The 16,513-nt window shown below is 37.0% G+C and overlaps 1 protein-coding gene across 1 annotated transcript in view; it reads left to right on the top strand.

Annotated features, from left to right (window-relative positions):
* LOC127018248 (aldehyde oxidase 2-like) overlaps positions 1-16,513 on the top strand; it is a 49,646-nt gene that overhangs the window by 22,115 nt on the left and 11,018 nt on the right. The window contains exons 19-29 of the mRNA XM_050899741.1: positions 572-691; positions 1,423-1,519; positions 4,167-4,291; positions 5,455-5,588; positions 6,270-6,357; positions 10,262-10,348; positions 10,922-11,113; positions 12,158-12,385; positions 14,443-14,538; positions 15,458-15,586; positions 16,333-16,407. Of these exons, the coding sequence (XP_050755698.1) occupies positions 572-691; positions 1,423-1,519; positions 4,167-4,291; positions 5,455-5,588; positions 6,270-6,357; positions 10,262-10,348; positions 10,922-11,113; positions 12,158-12,385; positions 14,443-14,538; positions 15,458-15,586; positions 16,333-16,407 (1,371 nt within the window). The remainder of the gene's footprint in view (positions 1-571; positions 692-1,422; positions 1,520-4,166; positions 4,292-5,454; positions 5,589-6,269; positions 6,358-10,261; positions 10,349-10,921; positions 11,114-12,157; positions 12,386-14,442; positions 14,539-15,457; positions 15,587-16,332; positions 16,408-16,513) is intronic.

Raw genomic sequence — 16,513 nt, forward strand, 5'->3', positions numbered from 1 at the left:
ATACGAAATTAATTGCCAGATTATACACTAGAATATGACAATGGGAGACAACACTGTTTCTTTTTGTTGACCATCAACAAAGCTAAGAAATTTATAGGATCTGTGCAGCCAGCATGACCGTAACAGAATGATCCAGACCTCAGGCTGTATGCGTCACAAGTGACACTGTTGCATGGTATGTGCAATGGGGCAGGACTAATTCCTAATGTGTTGCTCTTACCTCTCTATTCCTTCTTGTCTGAGTTTCATTTCTGAGTACAAACAAGGAAAGTAGTCTGTGCCAGATGGGATTTTACTTGGCACAGTATCTGGCCACCTCAGGATGAACACAGGGGAAATGTTCATGACTACTATGTCAGCAGCATTTCTAATGCCAGAAATGTTGCAGCAGATGAAAGATCCTAATAAACTTCTCATCTAATGAAGATAGGTCTGCACTGGGATAGTATTCTTAGAGAAACAGAATATAAAAGTGGCATTTGAGCAGCAGCTATTTCCACAAAACACTCTTGGTACAGGAACTTAAGCACTGCTGTGTTTTTTCCTTGGGTAATACATTGGTGTGTTGCAGGTGATTTGTGTTGGTCAGATAATCTGTGCTGTGGTTGCAGAGTCACTGACTCAGGCAAAGTGCGCAGCTGAAAAGGTGAAGATAGTGTACGAAGATCTGGAGCCAATTCTGACCATTGAGGTAACAATCTGTCTCCTCTTCCTTGTCTGACAGAGCTCTTAAGTGACCTCACTCACTATTTACTTCCTTGTGCAGAGCTCTGCCAGGCTTCAGATTTTTCTTTTTTTTTTTTGGGTATGAGATATGACTTTATTGGTTCTGAAGATGAAGTGTAAAAAGTTTATAAATGGCCTCCAAAGTTTTGTTTTGAAACACAAAAAAAATCTCATTAGGTACCTATTTATCCAGTATATTGGAGACTGGTCTTTGTACATCTAGGATGAAATTGCTAAAGAATATTCAGAAAGTTTTAAGTGAGCAACTCCATGCCTCCAGGAGCCAAATTCCCAGCAGGAGTAGGTCAGTATAGAATTAAATTTGAGAGCTTATGCTTCCAGAAGTTCTGGAATCACACATCCTGCATCCGTGTTCTGAAAATTTTCAAGTCTGGCAGGTTTTCAGTAGCAAGCAATCTGATTCTGAAATATTTTCAACAGCTCTGAATGCCATTAACAGACATTTAGTATTTCTAATCTAGGGGAAGAAGAGAATGATACGAACTACAAAAAAAAGAAAAAAACAGAAGCTCTCTTTGATGGTGGAACGACTATCCTGCTCTTTCTAATACTTAGCTACAACCATCTGTCCACTTGAAAAATGATCATACGGATGATGAAAGATCGTACTATATAAAAATAATCTGACTTTCTGAATTACAATTAATATGTTGTTTGTTTTTTTTCTTGCTGCAGGATGCAATAAAACGTAATTCATACATTACTGAAGAAAGGAAAATAGAAAAAGGAGCTATCGAGGAAGGATTCAAGTCTGCTGATGAAATCATAGAAGGTAGTTCATACATGCAGTGCATCAGGCAAGGGAGGAGAGTTATGCTAGTTCAGAATCTATTTCCAGCTAGTGGCTGAATTTAAATTTCTATTCTCTTCTAAAAAAAACTTACTCTGTTGTTGATTTTTTTCCCCTTAACTGGGAATGGAGATGAAATGGTCACGTTTAAATGAAGCTTAGCTAACACCTGCTAGCCCATGTTGACTAAACTCTACCATTTCCTTGTCTTAGAACTCAGCTAACTAAAATGAAGTGCCCTAATCCTAGGACAAACATTACAGCTAAGTAAGGCTTTGTTTATGGATGTTAGCTAACTTAACATATCCCATTTTAAGTTGACTGCTTGATTTAGGGCTAATCCCAGAAACAAGGGGATCAGAGTAAACTGGTCTGGAATACCACTCCTACAGTCACCAAAATCACTGTCTTGAAATAGTAAACATAATCCAGTAGTCCCAGAGCATACTCTGTGCATAAGTATCAGACCTGTGTTTAAGAAGTATCAATGAAGAATATTCCACAAGCTCCTATTGTAGTTAGTTCTAGAGTTTAACTGTCCTTACGATTAGAATGCTTTTTTCCTAATACCTAATCTAAATCTCCCTTCCTGCAAACTTTAAGGGTTCACCCTCTAAACAGAGTTCTCTCATCTTTTCCCCATAAGTCATGTCTGCTAACCTTTATCATTGTCACTGCTCGCTTCTCCATTATCTCTAATTTCACTACGTCCAACTTCACTATGGTAATATTTCAGATTAGGTTTCACCAATGCCAAATGGAGTCTCCCAGAAATTCTATAGTATTAGTATCTATAGATCTCATTAGTATCACAGAATGAGATCAGGGTTGTTGTGGTGTTACCAATTGTGGATATACAGTCAAGTTGTGCTCCTCTGTAATCCCTGCTTAGATCTTGTTCAATAGTGCTATCTAAAGTACTGGCACTTACCAACACTGAACTTCATGCCAGTGACTTTAGGCCATTTCTCCAATGTAGAAAATCACTTTCAAATCTGAACCTGTCCTTTAAAGGGCTTGCAGTCCTTTCCAGTTTGATATTATTTGTAGTTCACTGATTAAAGCAACCATGGGGTAACATTAGACCCAGAAAAGACTCTTCTATGATTCTAAAGGCATCATCTTTGCAGCTTGACAGCCAATCCTGTAAACTGCTTTCTGAGTGCAGTTTTCAATCAGTGGTATCCCTGATTTTATCTGGACTGTGCTTCTCAACTTGCTTATAAGAGTAGTCTGTGGTACAGTGTGGAAAGACTTATTAAAATTAAGGTGTATGATACCAAGATATGCTTCTCTTAACGCTGGCTTGGCCAGTTTTAATACTTCCCCTAATTCTGTGTTTCTAACACTTGAATGCAGCTCTGAAATTTGTTAGTGAGCACCTTATAAATGCTTAGACAACTCATGTGTCCGGCTCATGTGCTTTTCTGATTGTCCTCTCATGACATATATTATCACACCTACCTTCTGCTGTTATTGCTCCCTAAATTTCTGCAGCTGAGTTTTTCTCTTCACTGAATACTAACTGCACATGAATTAACACCTGCTTGATCACAGGAGGGAACATAGCAGACCATCAGCCCCTTTTCCTTTTTCCAACATCTATTCTATCTGTATCATGTTTGAAAGAATGATCAGATTTATCCAAGTTGTTCTTGGAGACCTCCAAGCATGAAGACTCTGCAGTCTCCCCAGGCAATTTTTTCCAATGCTTCACCATTCCTATCATTACAAGGATTATCCTCATTGCTAACAATTTGCTGCAATTTAAGTACTACTGTGGTTCTTGTTCTCTCTACTGTGAGCACGTTGCACAGACTATTCTCTTCCTCTTTGCAGCAGCCTTCCATGGATTTTAAGATTCATGTCTTCCTTCACTTTTTTGGGCTGAGCCCCCTCAATTCTTTTTGTGACCTCTGATGATTTTTTTCTGCTCTCCTTTGGACTTTTTCCAACTGTTCCCAATCAAATGTCATGTCACCCTCTAGTGGTGTTAGTTCTGATTCCTACTACTTCTGCATGAACATGTGTTTCAGGAATAACTGCTAGGGAAATATTGTCAGACCCAAGAATGGCATAAAGTTAAGGTTACGTAGAGAATTTACAGAATTAGCTTTTATGCCGTGCTGTGCTGACAGATCTCCCTCTCTCTAAGGAAAATGGTACAAAAGTAAAGTGTTGGGTAGAAATGGGTAGAAAAAGTGTAATAGGAGAAGATGGAAAGAGGATACTGATGGAAAGAGGATAAGAAAGGAAGAGTAAGGAAAGCTGTATTTTCCCTCACAGAGTGATTCAGAAGAAGACATTATAATCCTGTTATAGCAGAAGAGATGTAACCTCCTAAAGAAGAAAAAGCATGAGATATTAAATTGGTACTGATCTTATTCTGGAAAAGGAAAAAAATAAGCTATACAAGGATTAGGTGATTGAGTAATTTCCTCTTAATAAACACAGGTCCCAGAAGGTGTAAACCTGAGATACAAACAAATAAAAAATAAATTAAATTATTTTTCTTCTGTGACAAAACTCTTTTTCCCTGCCATATAAACATATATATAGGCAAATATAAATTTCCTCACAGTTCATTTGAAACCCAGCTTAGATTTTCCTATAATTATATACATAACAGGTGAATTGCACATGGGAGGACAGGAACATTTTTACCTGGAAACAAATAGTGTGCTTGTTATTCCAAGAGTGGAGGATAAAGAAATGGACGTGTATGTGTCAACTCAGCATGCAACAGATGTACAGGTAAAACAAAGTATTAATGATACTTGTTTCTTACCTTCCTAAATAACCTTAAAGCTGAACGACAGGGCCAGGAGTTGCTTTCAGTCTTCTGTGCTTCTCTTGAAACTCCCTAATGGTGTTCCCAATTCAGATTAATTGATCTGAATCTTTTTATGAAAATAAGTGGCCTGACTACTAATGATGAAGCTGAATGTAGCAGTAGGTCTTGTGCTATTTGTATTATCCAATGCAGTGCAGACACAAATGAGCAGTATTACTATGGGATGAGCAAAGGGTATCTTGGATAGATAATATGGCTGTAATCTTTTTGTTGAGAAAAGATTAATTCTGTCTTAGATATATTGGACAAGTCCTCCTAAAATCAGTGAGAATCCTCAGTACAATCCTGGGCAATCACTTTTTTGCAGCAATGAGTGTCTTCAGCTTTGGAAAGAGTATTCAGACAAGTTGCATTGCTCGTATGAGTAGTTACATTGGTGATGATGGGGTCATAATCATATGTAAATAATAATAAATGAATATGTGAATAATAATATCCGAATCATACAAAATTATGTGAAAAAAAGGTTAACAGGTCCTAGCTAACATCACAATTGGATTGTAGGCCTGTAGAAAACAACAGTTTTCAAAGCATATATGTTAATTTCTACATGTTTAGGATTAGCTTTTGCAGTTCATCACTGGCTTGCATTTTTTAAGCTTTCCCTGTCAGCCTGACAAGTTAAACCTCTATTTGCATCTCTGGAAGCACTGTCAGAGGAGATATTTTCAGACTGCAATGGTTTGTCAGTATTTTAGCAACACTGTCTAGTGTGCTGTAATCACTCTGTTCCATTCAGCTTGATATTTTAGTGGATCTCCAGCCACAGGTGAAACTTGCAGTTCTATATAGAGATTATCATATCTGGCATCAGATAATCAAACTAGTTTATGGAGGTATTTTTACATTTCTGGTATTCTTTAAAGACTGGATTGTGCTTTCATTAGCATCTTTACTTGTTTGAAATCTTTTTTTTTTGTTTCTATAGCAACTCTAGTTTTCTGCCCAGGATTCTTAAACCTGTTAGCTTTTAATATATAGTTAGCCATGGAAAAGAGGCATTTTTTAATGTACTTTGGTAGGTAACAATTCTCAGTAAAATCTTGGATGTTCACTTTTGCAGGAATTAGTGGCTTCAGCTTTAAACCTCCAGTCCAATAAAATTATGTGCCACGTGAAACGTGTTGGTGGAGCATTCGGTGGGAAGATTACTAAACCTTCACTCTTTGCTGTAATTGCAGCAGTGGCAGCCAACAAGTAAGTTGATTTAACTAAATCACATGAGTGATTTAACTAAAACAAATTAAAGATGACAAGACTAAATGAAAAAGGAACTTCAGTCCTGAACCCTACTTGGGGGGTTATCTTGACGACATCATCTTTTTTATCTCTTTGGCAGTAAAATTTGGGTAGAGGCTTGAAAATTCTCTGGGCTTTTGGCAATGGTGTTCACTTACTATCCGAGAGCCAAAACAAAGGCATGGAGGCAGTTTCTCTCAGGGCTGATCTGTACAAATCCCAACCATTCAGGCCTCTCCCAGGCACAGTGGCTTGAATTTCACTCTAGATACTCAGTGCAAGTGTTTTTTATCCTAATAGATAGGTGTGCTCACATCAGCCCTTTGTGCCACAGTTCTTCTTTACTCTGGCTTCCTTGCCACATCCTGTGCATGCTTCATGGAACTTGCATCTCCCTGTTGAGAAGCTAAAGGGAAACCACTGAAAAGCTCATTTCCTCTACTTTGTTTCTGTAGCCACAAAAAAAATTAAACCTGCTAAATCAGCCTAAACTCAGGCATGTTAGGTTAATATGAAACTAAAACATAGAATGGACTGATTTATTGCCACCACTAGGAGTTTGGCCATGTACATGTAATGTCATTTGCAATCTGCATGAATAGGCTGTAATAAAAGTGGATTTTTTTATGTTCACTTTAGGACCGGGCATCCAGTCCGTTTTACCCTTGAAAGAAATATGGATATGTTAATCACTGGTGGACGGCACCCTTTCTTTGGAAAATATAAAGTGAGTGAGAGGAGAAGATATTTTGCTCAATTACTGGGTAATAGTTTCTTCTGGGGCAAATCAGCATAATTTCATTGACTAACAAGACGCAGCAAGAAACCAAACTCCTCCTCTTCTGAAATCCTAACCCAGCACCAACCTTGCCCCAATACTAAGAGTACCCTGACAAATGCTATGAATCAAAACAACAGCTATCATCCTATTCCTACAGCCCATGCAATATCCAGAAAAAGCAGAACCATCCATTCCTTTTCTTACTCCAAAATACTGCTAACATCAGCCCTACCCCATCCTCAGATGGCAAGTACGTAAATCAGAATTGAATACGAGCCACTTCTCAGATACGAAGCCAGCCCTGCAAGGTCATGCAAGATTCAGCTGGTAGCAGAACTCTTCCTTTTGACTTCTAAATCCTTACATTAAAAATAACTAAGTAAATAATGCCAGCACTGAAGTCAGCTTGGCAACTGGTGGTAGCAGGGGCAAAACCCTTCTCTTTGGTGTTGGTGTATGATTTGAGCACACTAAAACCCTCCAGGACAGGGTTTATGGTTCAATATGGTTTGAATAAAGAAGGGCTGAGGAGCTGGTTTTCCTATTGACTCTTGCATGAGCTGTAGAGTTTGGCTGACAACTGTTTCCGGAAGAGACTGGATATATTTTTCATTTTGCTGAAGATATTGCTCACAAAGATACCGTTCGGTTCTGGTTATGATCAGACTAGGTTTAGAACTGGTTTGGGGAAAGAAAGGAGGAAAGTTTCATTTTTGATTAAAACTTGTATTAACCATGAGACAAGGAATGGGATTGTGACTGACAGATGTCAATAGCATATGTATTTCATATTCTTCTGGGTATCCATTACCTGATTATGGTTGAATCTAGGATGAAATATGTTGTTAGGGGCAGGATTGCGGTTTGGGGAAAAGTGGTTAAGCAGCTGGTTTATTAACGAGTCTTGCATGGACTTCACACTCTAAGATGAGGGCTAGCTGAGTGAAGAGCTGCTGTAGCATATATAGGTCATCTGTATATATTTGATACTAGGAATAGTATTAGGATTGTGGCTACAGAAAAAAATGGAAGGAGAACTTTGGTCTATTTCTCAGTCCTGCAAGGGTCACAGGTCTGAGTAATTGCATATACTGCATATGTGTATATCAATCACTCAAAACTTCCAGGCCAGGACACTTCATATAGCTGTTACCTGAGACATTTGAAGATAGGCCTAATATAATCAGTTTCATCCTCAGTCTGAGGTGATGGTGATGTTTTAAGTGATGAACAGTTTATTTTAATTTCTATTTATTAACAGGTTATTGGCAGACATTGACAACAGTGGCATTATTGATATTAGGATTTAGGTTGCAGATATAGGTAGAGATAAGGAAAAGAAGGAATGGAAGGTGATTCTTGCTGAATCATCTATGAACTTCAAAATTCTGATAACCCTTGCTTTTAGAAAAGGAAAAGGCTTATATTTAGTTTTCATGCAGCTACTTATTACCTGGATATCACTGATGGTAGTCTTAGGGCTAAAGTTAGAAACAAAGTGAAGAAAACAAGGGCTGAGATGTTTGTTTTCCCCCTGAGGTATTCCATAGGCACCTGGGAAGGGTGAAAAGAATGAAGGGAAGTCTTCTGTTTAATTTTGATGAAGACACTGGCAATATTTTCAGGTACTATTAGCATTACAGTAAAGTTTAGGAAAAAGAAGAAATTACAATCTTAGTTCTTTCTTGAGTGTTACACAGGTACCAGAGGTAGGACAAGGGCTGCAGTTGATATACATTCCTGGCTTATGTTTAGTTTTGCTGAAGGAGTAAAGTGCCACAGTATTTCTAAGGCCAGGATTAGGGTCAGGGTTTCAATAAAAAGTGTGATTTTTTTTTTTTTTTTTTTTTTTTAACTTGCATGGGTCCCTGAAGTACTATGATAGCTATATTGGAAAAGCAGCATTTGGCTTATGTTTCATTTTGGTTCAGTCATCTTTTAACTGAGAATCCCCATTATAGGTTTAGATTTGCATTAGGGAACCCATCTATATCCCTAGGAAAATGAAAGCAAGAGGACTTCAGCTTCTTTCTAAATTCTACATGGACCTTCAAGCTATGATAGGGACTGGGTCATGCCTTATATTTGACACATATTTCAAACCTTTGATTCAGATATCACTTATCAAGAATTGCTTAGGCCAAGCTTAGGGTTAGAGGTATGTTAAAGAAAACAAGGAAAGGTGAGTTTGCTGAGTCATATATAGACAATAGCAATAAAATTTTCTGGTGGAAGTTCTAGCATTTTTTTAAATTTTGCACACATACTGATTACCTGAGGATTCCAGAAGCCAGGCCAAAATTCAGGTTACTGTTTTTGAGAGGAAATATTCTGGAGTTTGATTTCCTAAGTTACATTAGCATCCAAGCTTGGAGGAGAGTAGGTATTGGAAAGGAGGCATGCTTTATGTTTGGTTTTGGTGCAGATACTGTTTACAAGAGTATTGTAAAATTTAGAGTTAGGATATTGGGGGGGTGGGAAGAAAAGCGTGGAGTCCTAAAGCTACTGATAGTGGCAAAAGCTCATGTTTCCTTTGGTTTCAGCTACTGGTTATCTGCATGTCTTATGATGGGTGTTAGAAGTAGGAGTAGGCTTGGAGGAAAGAAGCAATGAAGAATTTATTTTCCTGCTGTCCAATCTTACATGGAGCTAAATATTTAGGTATGGATTTAGAGCAGAAGAAACAATTAATTAATCAATCATATTAATTCTGGTGCTGTTATTCATTAATTAGCTATCTTGAAGCTAGGATAAAGATTATGAATCATGACTAAGGTTATGCTTTTGGAGAAAAAAACAAGGAGGAATTATCCTTCACACTGAATTTTCAATAAGCCCCCATACACTTATGGTTCATATTTTGTTTTGATGTAGTTACAACTTCCCATTTTTTTCCTAAAATTTGGATAATGGTTACAATTTGAAGGAGCAGGAATGTTGATCTTGATCTATCAAATCCCAAATCTAACCCCAACCCTAACCTTTCCTTTACTTGAATGCAATAACTGCAAAAACTGCATGAATTTCTTAACTACATTAAGCAAAAAACACTCTCCCCATCAGTCCCATCTCTTATCCTATCCATGCAGCTATACAGGATTTAGCCAGCAATAATATTCATTATCTCTTATTTTCTTATCCTTAATCCTGATGGAGCTGCATCAGTTTACATCATTTAACAAGTTGGTCTCCAGTTATTTTACAGTTTTCTATGATTGTTCCCATTTAAATATTATTATATAAAGTATTAAAAATACAAAACCATGTATTACCTTTTTTTAAAAAAGTTGAAGAGGAAGGAACCAGAACTAGAATTAAATCAAATTTGGTGGATATTTCTGAACATGTAATCTGCAAAATATATGCACCATTGGTTCACGTTGTTATGTTGTCTAGGTGATTAAATCATCAGGATGAGAGATGATTACAAAAGGAAGACTTCAGAAAGTAGAATAAGCATAATCATAGTTAATATTTTCTTTAGTGATCTTGTCATCCTCTTTCTGGTCTCTCTTCATACAGAAAACAGTGGTGAACAAGCTTTTCAGATTCTGTGTGAGTATAGTCAATGTCTACATGGGAGAATAGCTTTGTGGGCAGCTGAGGTATTCTGATGATTTGTGGGTTTTATACATATTTTGCTCTTGGTTTGCATATTCAGATCCAAACTGATACCATCCTATAGACAGAAATCCATGCAGGTAATTTTTCCAGTTCAGTTGAAAAAACCCCATCGTGTTCTGCAGTCTGAACCTCAGGCGGTATTTGTTAACCGCTTAGCTTATTTATAAAAAGAAGTTTGAAATACATGAGAGAAAAGACCACTAATGCATCACTTGCTATATTACAGGTTGGATTAATGAATGATGGTAGAATCATTGCCGCAGATTTTCAGTGCTATATAAATGGTGGCTGTACAAAAGATGAATCTGAGTTGGTAAGCCCTTCTTCACTGATACCACTTACACTGACTGAACTGGTCACAAAAAGAAAATAACAGCTCTTTGTCACAATTTATTTCTCTTAAGAATATGTCTGTTCTTGTTAAGTACAACTCTCATCTGCCTAAAGTAAAAATGCATCTGTGCCCCAGATGTCGATTACAGAATATCATTAAGGAGGTACAATATTTCCTGTCAGGTGATATTGGACATATAAAATTCAGATTTAAAAGTTCAGTGAAGACAAAGAGATAATAAGTTTTACTAGGTAGCCTATTATCATAAAGTTAATCCTTCACTTCCCCAAAACTGAAGGTCTGATTTTTCCCTCAGTAATGCTTCTTTATGCTATTGTACTTCCTACGAGTTAAATGCAGTTTCTCTGATTTAAACGTAGTTTCTTTACTTACATTGGTGTAAAAAACAGCAGAACAACAGGCTTCCTGAGTATAGTTCTACTCTTCCTTAAAACAATTACATCTCATTGGTCTCTTGAGTGTCTTTCACAAGTTTCACTTTCTTTTTAAAGGAAATTGAACCATTTGAACAACTATAATTTCTTATTACAGGTGATTGAGTACATTCTGTTGAAAGTGGACAATGCATATAATATCCCCAATCTCCGAGTCAGGGGCCATGCCTGCAAGACTAATTTGCCTTCTAATACTGCCTTCCGAGGATTTGGGTTTCCCCAAGCAGGTCTGTTTGTGGAGACCTGTATTGTGGCTGTGGCGACCCAAACTGGCGTACCACATGAGAAGGTAAAAGAACTAAGACTGCCAAATAAAACATGGGATAACAGAGAATTCTAGGACCTAGACTGTCAGAAGCTCCTTGTGCTTAAGCCAGTTCTTGTAGAACCTGATCTACCAACTTTACTTGGGCTGAATGGTACTTTATTCAGCACCTATGCTTCCATGGAATAATACTTGATATAATACAGATACGAGTGGAGAAAACTGGCCCAGGATCTGTTGTAAAATGTTTGAGGACTGCCATTAGTATGACCAGCTTCAGTCCAAACAGTATAATCTCTTGTACTGTGTGACCAGTTTTAGATCACTTTGTGTATGTTCAGTTGACACCTGCATCTCAGCCTCTCAGAACTGGACTTGCCATCTTTTCTATCCATCCATCTATCAACAATTTAATTAGCTGGCTTCTGTCATCCCAGTTACCAGGTTGACACTTTTGGCTTCTCCTCAGCCTTCAGAGAGAATGTCCCAACAGTTTTAGTTGTTGCCATCTCCTCTCCAGTCTTCAAGATCTATCCTTTCCTTACACACTGCTTAGCCCAGTGTAAGCTTTTCCATTTTTTGTATGTGCCAACCTCTTGTATATTCAAAGTGTGGTTTATAAATCATTTTACTTCCCTAGGATGCCAACCATCATGTCTTTTCCCTATTTGAATCTTCACCCTCTCCCATTTACTTGCTGTCCTTTACCACATTTCAGGAAAGCTTTCAGACACATCTCCAAAGGATAAACTGGTTTTTTAGCTTTAACTTCTGCTTTCACTAGTCTTATTTACAATTTGAGTTTACCAACCTTTGCATTGAGTAGTGCTTGTGAACAATCCCACTGACACCACTTCAGTTCACAGGCATTTGACATGAGCAAAAAAATCAGGCCATCTGAGCAGTGATTTCCTTAGAGAAAGGGATATGACATTATGTTTAATATAGATAAGTATTCATTATATCATTATATCATTATATGACATGCCATTATATTAAATATAATATGTCTGTATATTGTAAGGTGATGTTTATTTTCAGCACTGCATAAATTTGCTTGCTGTTTAGGTTAGGGAAATAAACATGTACAAAGGAGTTAACCTAACGTCCTTCAAAGAAGAGTTTGATGCAGAGAATCTGTGGAAATGTTGGGAAGAATGTTTGGACAAGTCTGACTACTACAGCCAAAAAGCAATGGTGGAAGAATTCAACACGAAAAATTATTGGAAAAAGAAAGGGATTGCCATTATTCCCATGAAGTTTTCTGTTGGATTTAATGCAACTTATTTTCATCAGGTAACCTCTTCAAAACAGTGCTTTTATGATCTAAGATCTCTACTTTTCTCTCCAAAAATAGAGGAAGTATAATCTCTACAAGCAGGAAGGAAAGAGAAAGAGAAAAGGATTCCAACATGCTGGACTAGCATAAAATACCACCCACTGAGATATACTTCGTTTCAGAAAGAGCATCACTCTGTCTGGCTGATCTCTTTATAAATGCTTACTCAGTATGAGATGGGGCTTTGAGCAACCTGATCGAGTGAAAGATGTCCCTGGCCACGGCAGGGCGGGTTGAACTAAATGATCTTCCCTTGGCTGAACTAGATGATCTTCCCTTGGGTTGAAGGTCCCTTCCAACCCAAACCATTCTATGATTCTACCAGTATTCACCTCACAGAAACGTGAATTTCTGTTTCCCAACATGCTATCTTTATCCAGCAAAAAGCTAAATAATTCACTGTAAAAATGTGGTACTTGGAACCTTCCATAATCTGGTCCATAGTAAGAAAAATTATCATTCCTATAGTTCAGATAGTACCATTTATATGATAGGTTAAGCTCTGCTACTGGAATTTTTTATGGCTCAGGATAGTGGTATTTCTGGGGAAATTTTCCAGTTCTGATTATTTTTATTTTCTTTAATTCATGCCTTGAACCAAAAATTTTTTCAAATGAGTTTCAGGTTAAATGAACAAACATTGTTATTTGTTTATGAGGGTACAATGCATGAAAAAGTAAATCCACATGGTTCATATGTTAGTTGTTTATTCCATCTCTTGATTGTTTCTGCACTAGTTTGTAGATTAAGAGCTCAGAGAGAGATTAATATATTTCATCCAACAATGTTCTTATGGTAAAGAAACATTGAATCTAGGGATCACAATTCATCTGATACAAAAGGTCAAAAAAAGGCATAAATTACATAATATTATGAATTTCCAAAAATCTAGATCGAAATCTTAGAGAATAGATTTATTGTTTAATCTTTGTCAGCTAAGACTCTAACTGACATCAGCAAAATGTTACCTGATTGCAAACGTCACAAGTTGGCACCGAAGAGATCACATGTCTATTATTTCTCAATGTAGAATTAATAACAAATAAAAAGGGGTCCTGGAGGCACTGTATTTCACAACACCTCTCAGGCTTTACTGTTTGCTCTCTGAGTATTGGTAGCTGATTGCATGCTATAGCAAAATGTGTCTTTACAGAATTTCTAGTTTGCTTTCATATCCACTTGTTCCTTCATAGGAGTGGATGGCTTTTATGGGATTGATTTCTTTCATCACCATTCCTTGGGAAGTTATTTATTCCTGATTTTACCATGAAAGAAAGTTCATTACTTCCATTCCCACCTGCTTCTTGCATTTCTCCTGTTTAAGATAGCTATTTATTGGCACAAGGCTGCACCAAAATATGAACAGAAAGTGAATCAGGTTCTAAACCATTCTCTTGACAGCCTATAAGAGAGAATGGAAGAGCAGTTGTGTTATTGCTCCATCAAAATTATATACTATGAACATCAGTTTATTATTACCCTGTATGGATACATGCAAACAAAAAGGACTAGGACTAATCCCTCGGTTTCAGAAAAACAAAATTACAACTCTGCTATTGTTTGTTCTAAAAGAAAAGTTCTATAGATGTTCATAGTAGGAGATACCTTGCCATCTGTCCAAAATGCCATTGATTCCAGGTGCAAATTCTGCTCTGTCCTCCTTTTTATTGTGGATGAGGAGAGAATAGTATCTGGGGCTACACATACATTATAACTAGAGCCGGCATGTTCTTAATTCACCCAATTTCACAAGAAGAAAAATACACTTTTCTGTTATTTGAACTAATTACGCTGATCCCTGCAGAACTCCTTTGAATAACTACTAGCTCATTTAGAGTCTATCCTGTCTTAGAGCAGTGAAATTTGTTATTGCCAAACTGCTGGAGAATTTCCATTCCCTTTTAATAATATACTGATTCTTGTGAATTAAATCTGTCTTTGCCTTGTTCTTTTGCTTATGCACCTTTGTTCAGTGAAGTAAGAAAATTACCAAGTTTCTGTGGCTTTTCTTTAGGCTGGAGCTCTCGTCCATATCTATATAGATGGGTCTGTGCTAGTCACTCATGGTGGAATTGAACTGGGACAAGGAATTCACACTAAGATGTTACAGGTGAGTTAGTTAGCATCTGAAGGTAAACAAAATATAAGAAAGACAACTGAGCCAAAAGGATGAATGGCACAAAGAAGCGCAACAGGCAAATTCTATAGACATAAGAAAGCTAAGTTTAATATTGGGTTGTTGCTTCTGAGTTACTGATGAAGACAAAACTTGGGAAAAATACAAGCTATAATCAAAGTGATCTTTCAAGACCTGGAAAGGAGATGAACATCTTTGTGGTAACATCACTGTTATCAGGACAGCCTTAGCTGTCAGATAGATGTCTGTTAGAGACAGATGCAAAAATGACTCAACATTTTTTTGCAGAGGAAGTTAAAGTGTTGAAAATTTAACTTTGTAGTGTATCCAACACCAATGATAACATCAGTTAATTTTTACGCATTTCTGGTGTAAACAGTGATAAGCAAAACTATGTGCCAAATAGGTCATTTTGGAGCTAAAATGAGGCCACTCCTTCAAAATGAGCTGAATGAACATCTGAATATTAGAACACTGTGAAAAACAGTAAAGTTGGAACACAAACTAACCAAGCCAATTCAAATGAGACAGAAAATAAAATATACAGATAAGATTTGAAACTCCAGGAGGGAGAATGATTCATTGTTTTTTAAATTTGATTAAGTTTTCTGTATGTAACCAAAACCTGATTAGAAAGAGCAATTAATTAGAGGCAAATCATATATTATTGCATTGTATTGTCTTATCTTATCTTCTATTACCTGAATTTATTTATAAATTATTTGTTTTACAACAAATATTATGCGTTTGTCCTAGTCATAGTATTACTGTTGAATTAGGTCATTTCTCTGTGTGTAGAGAGAGAGAGAGAGATGAATGGCATGATGAATTCCTGACTTGAGATTGCATCTTCAAGTGGGACTGGATATCTTTTTGTTTACTTTTATTACAGATTGCCAGTCGTGAACTGAAGATACCATTGTCCTATATACACTGCTGTGAAACAAGCACAACAACTGTACCTAATGGCAAATACACAGCAGGATCAGTTGGAACAGAAATCAATGCAAGAGCAGTCCAGGTTAGACTTATTACCATTTTCTCACATAATCAGTGGTTCTGTTGAATACTGAATGTCCCTCTGAGGATTCATAATTTTGTTTTGGTTTTGAGCAGTCTGCAGTTCTTTTATCTCAAAACCTCTCTTGCTAGTTTATTTTACACGCATAGTTTAAAACAAGGGAAATTACAGAACACTGTTAAAAAGGGTCGCTTTTTTCTGCTTTACTGTATCAGATTTACAAATGTGGGGGTTTTTTTAGATTGCCGCTAGATGAATTTATGGATTTTCACTTTATTCGGTATTTAAACACAATTTAAAGGAAAATTTAGCATAAGGTATATTTCAGGTACTTTTTTAAATAATCAGACTGAAACACTCTTATCCACTTAAATGCTTTGGGACCAATTCTGCTTTCATTTATTTTGTAATAAATCATTCAAGCCAGTGGTTTTCTATCTAGTAAATCAAAATAGGAGGAGAGTCAGGTCCTTGATCTTCTTTTTGTTGATGGCTTCAGTGATAGCCTGGTATATGAATACTTCAGTTACATTAGAGCAGATGCCAATGCCACTCTTCACAAAGTGCTGCTTTCTAGCTGGCAGTTAGCAGAGTAAAGAAATTGTAGGTAAATGAACAGAGTTACGGCCTTCAGAATGAATTTAACAAACTAACTTCACCAAGAAAGAGCTTGTATTGCTTTGAAAACAGCAGATAGATTTGGGTTTGTGGGTTGGTCAAGGGTGCCCTACCTTCTTCCTCTCTAGGATGCTTGTCAAATCCTTTGGAAGCGTCTGGACCCTATTCGAAGAGACAATCCAAATGGCAAATGGGAAGACTGGGTAAATCTCTCTCTGTTTCTTACTATTAAATTATGATAAACCCATGTGTGTAGAGTGAAAGCTGCCATTGTTCTGGAGGGAGGAAGGGGCCTCCCTGCATGAAGTA

This window comes from Gymnogyps californianus, chromosome 7 (assembly GCF_018139145.2).
Source record: "Gymnogyps californianus isolate 813 chromosome 7, ASM1813914v2, whole genome shotgun sequence".
NCBI lineage: Eukaryota > Metazoa > Chordata > Aves > Accipitriformes > Cathartidae > Gymnogyps > Gymnogyps californianus.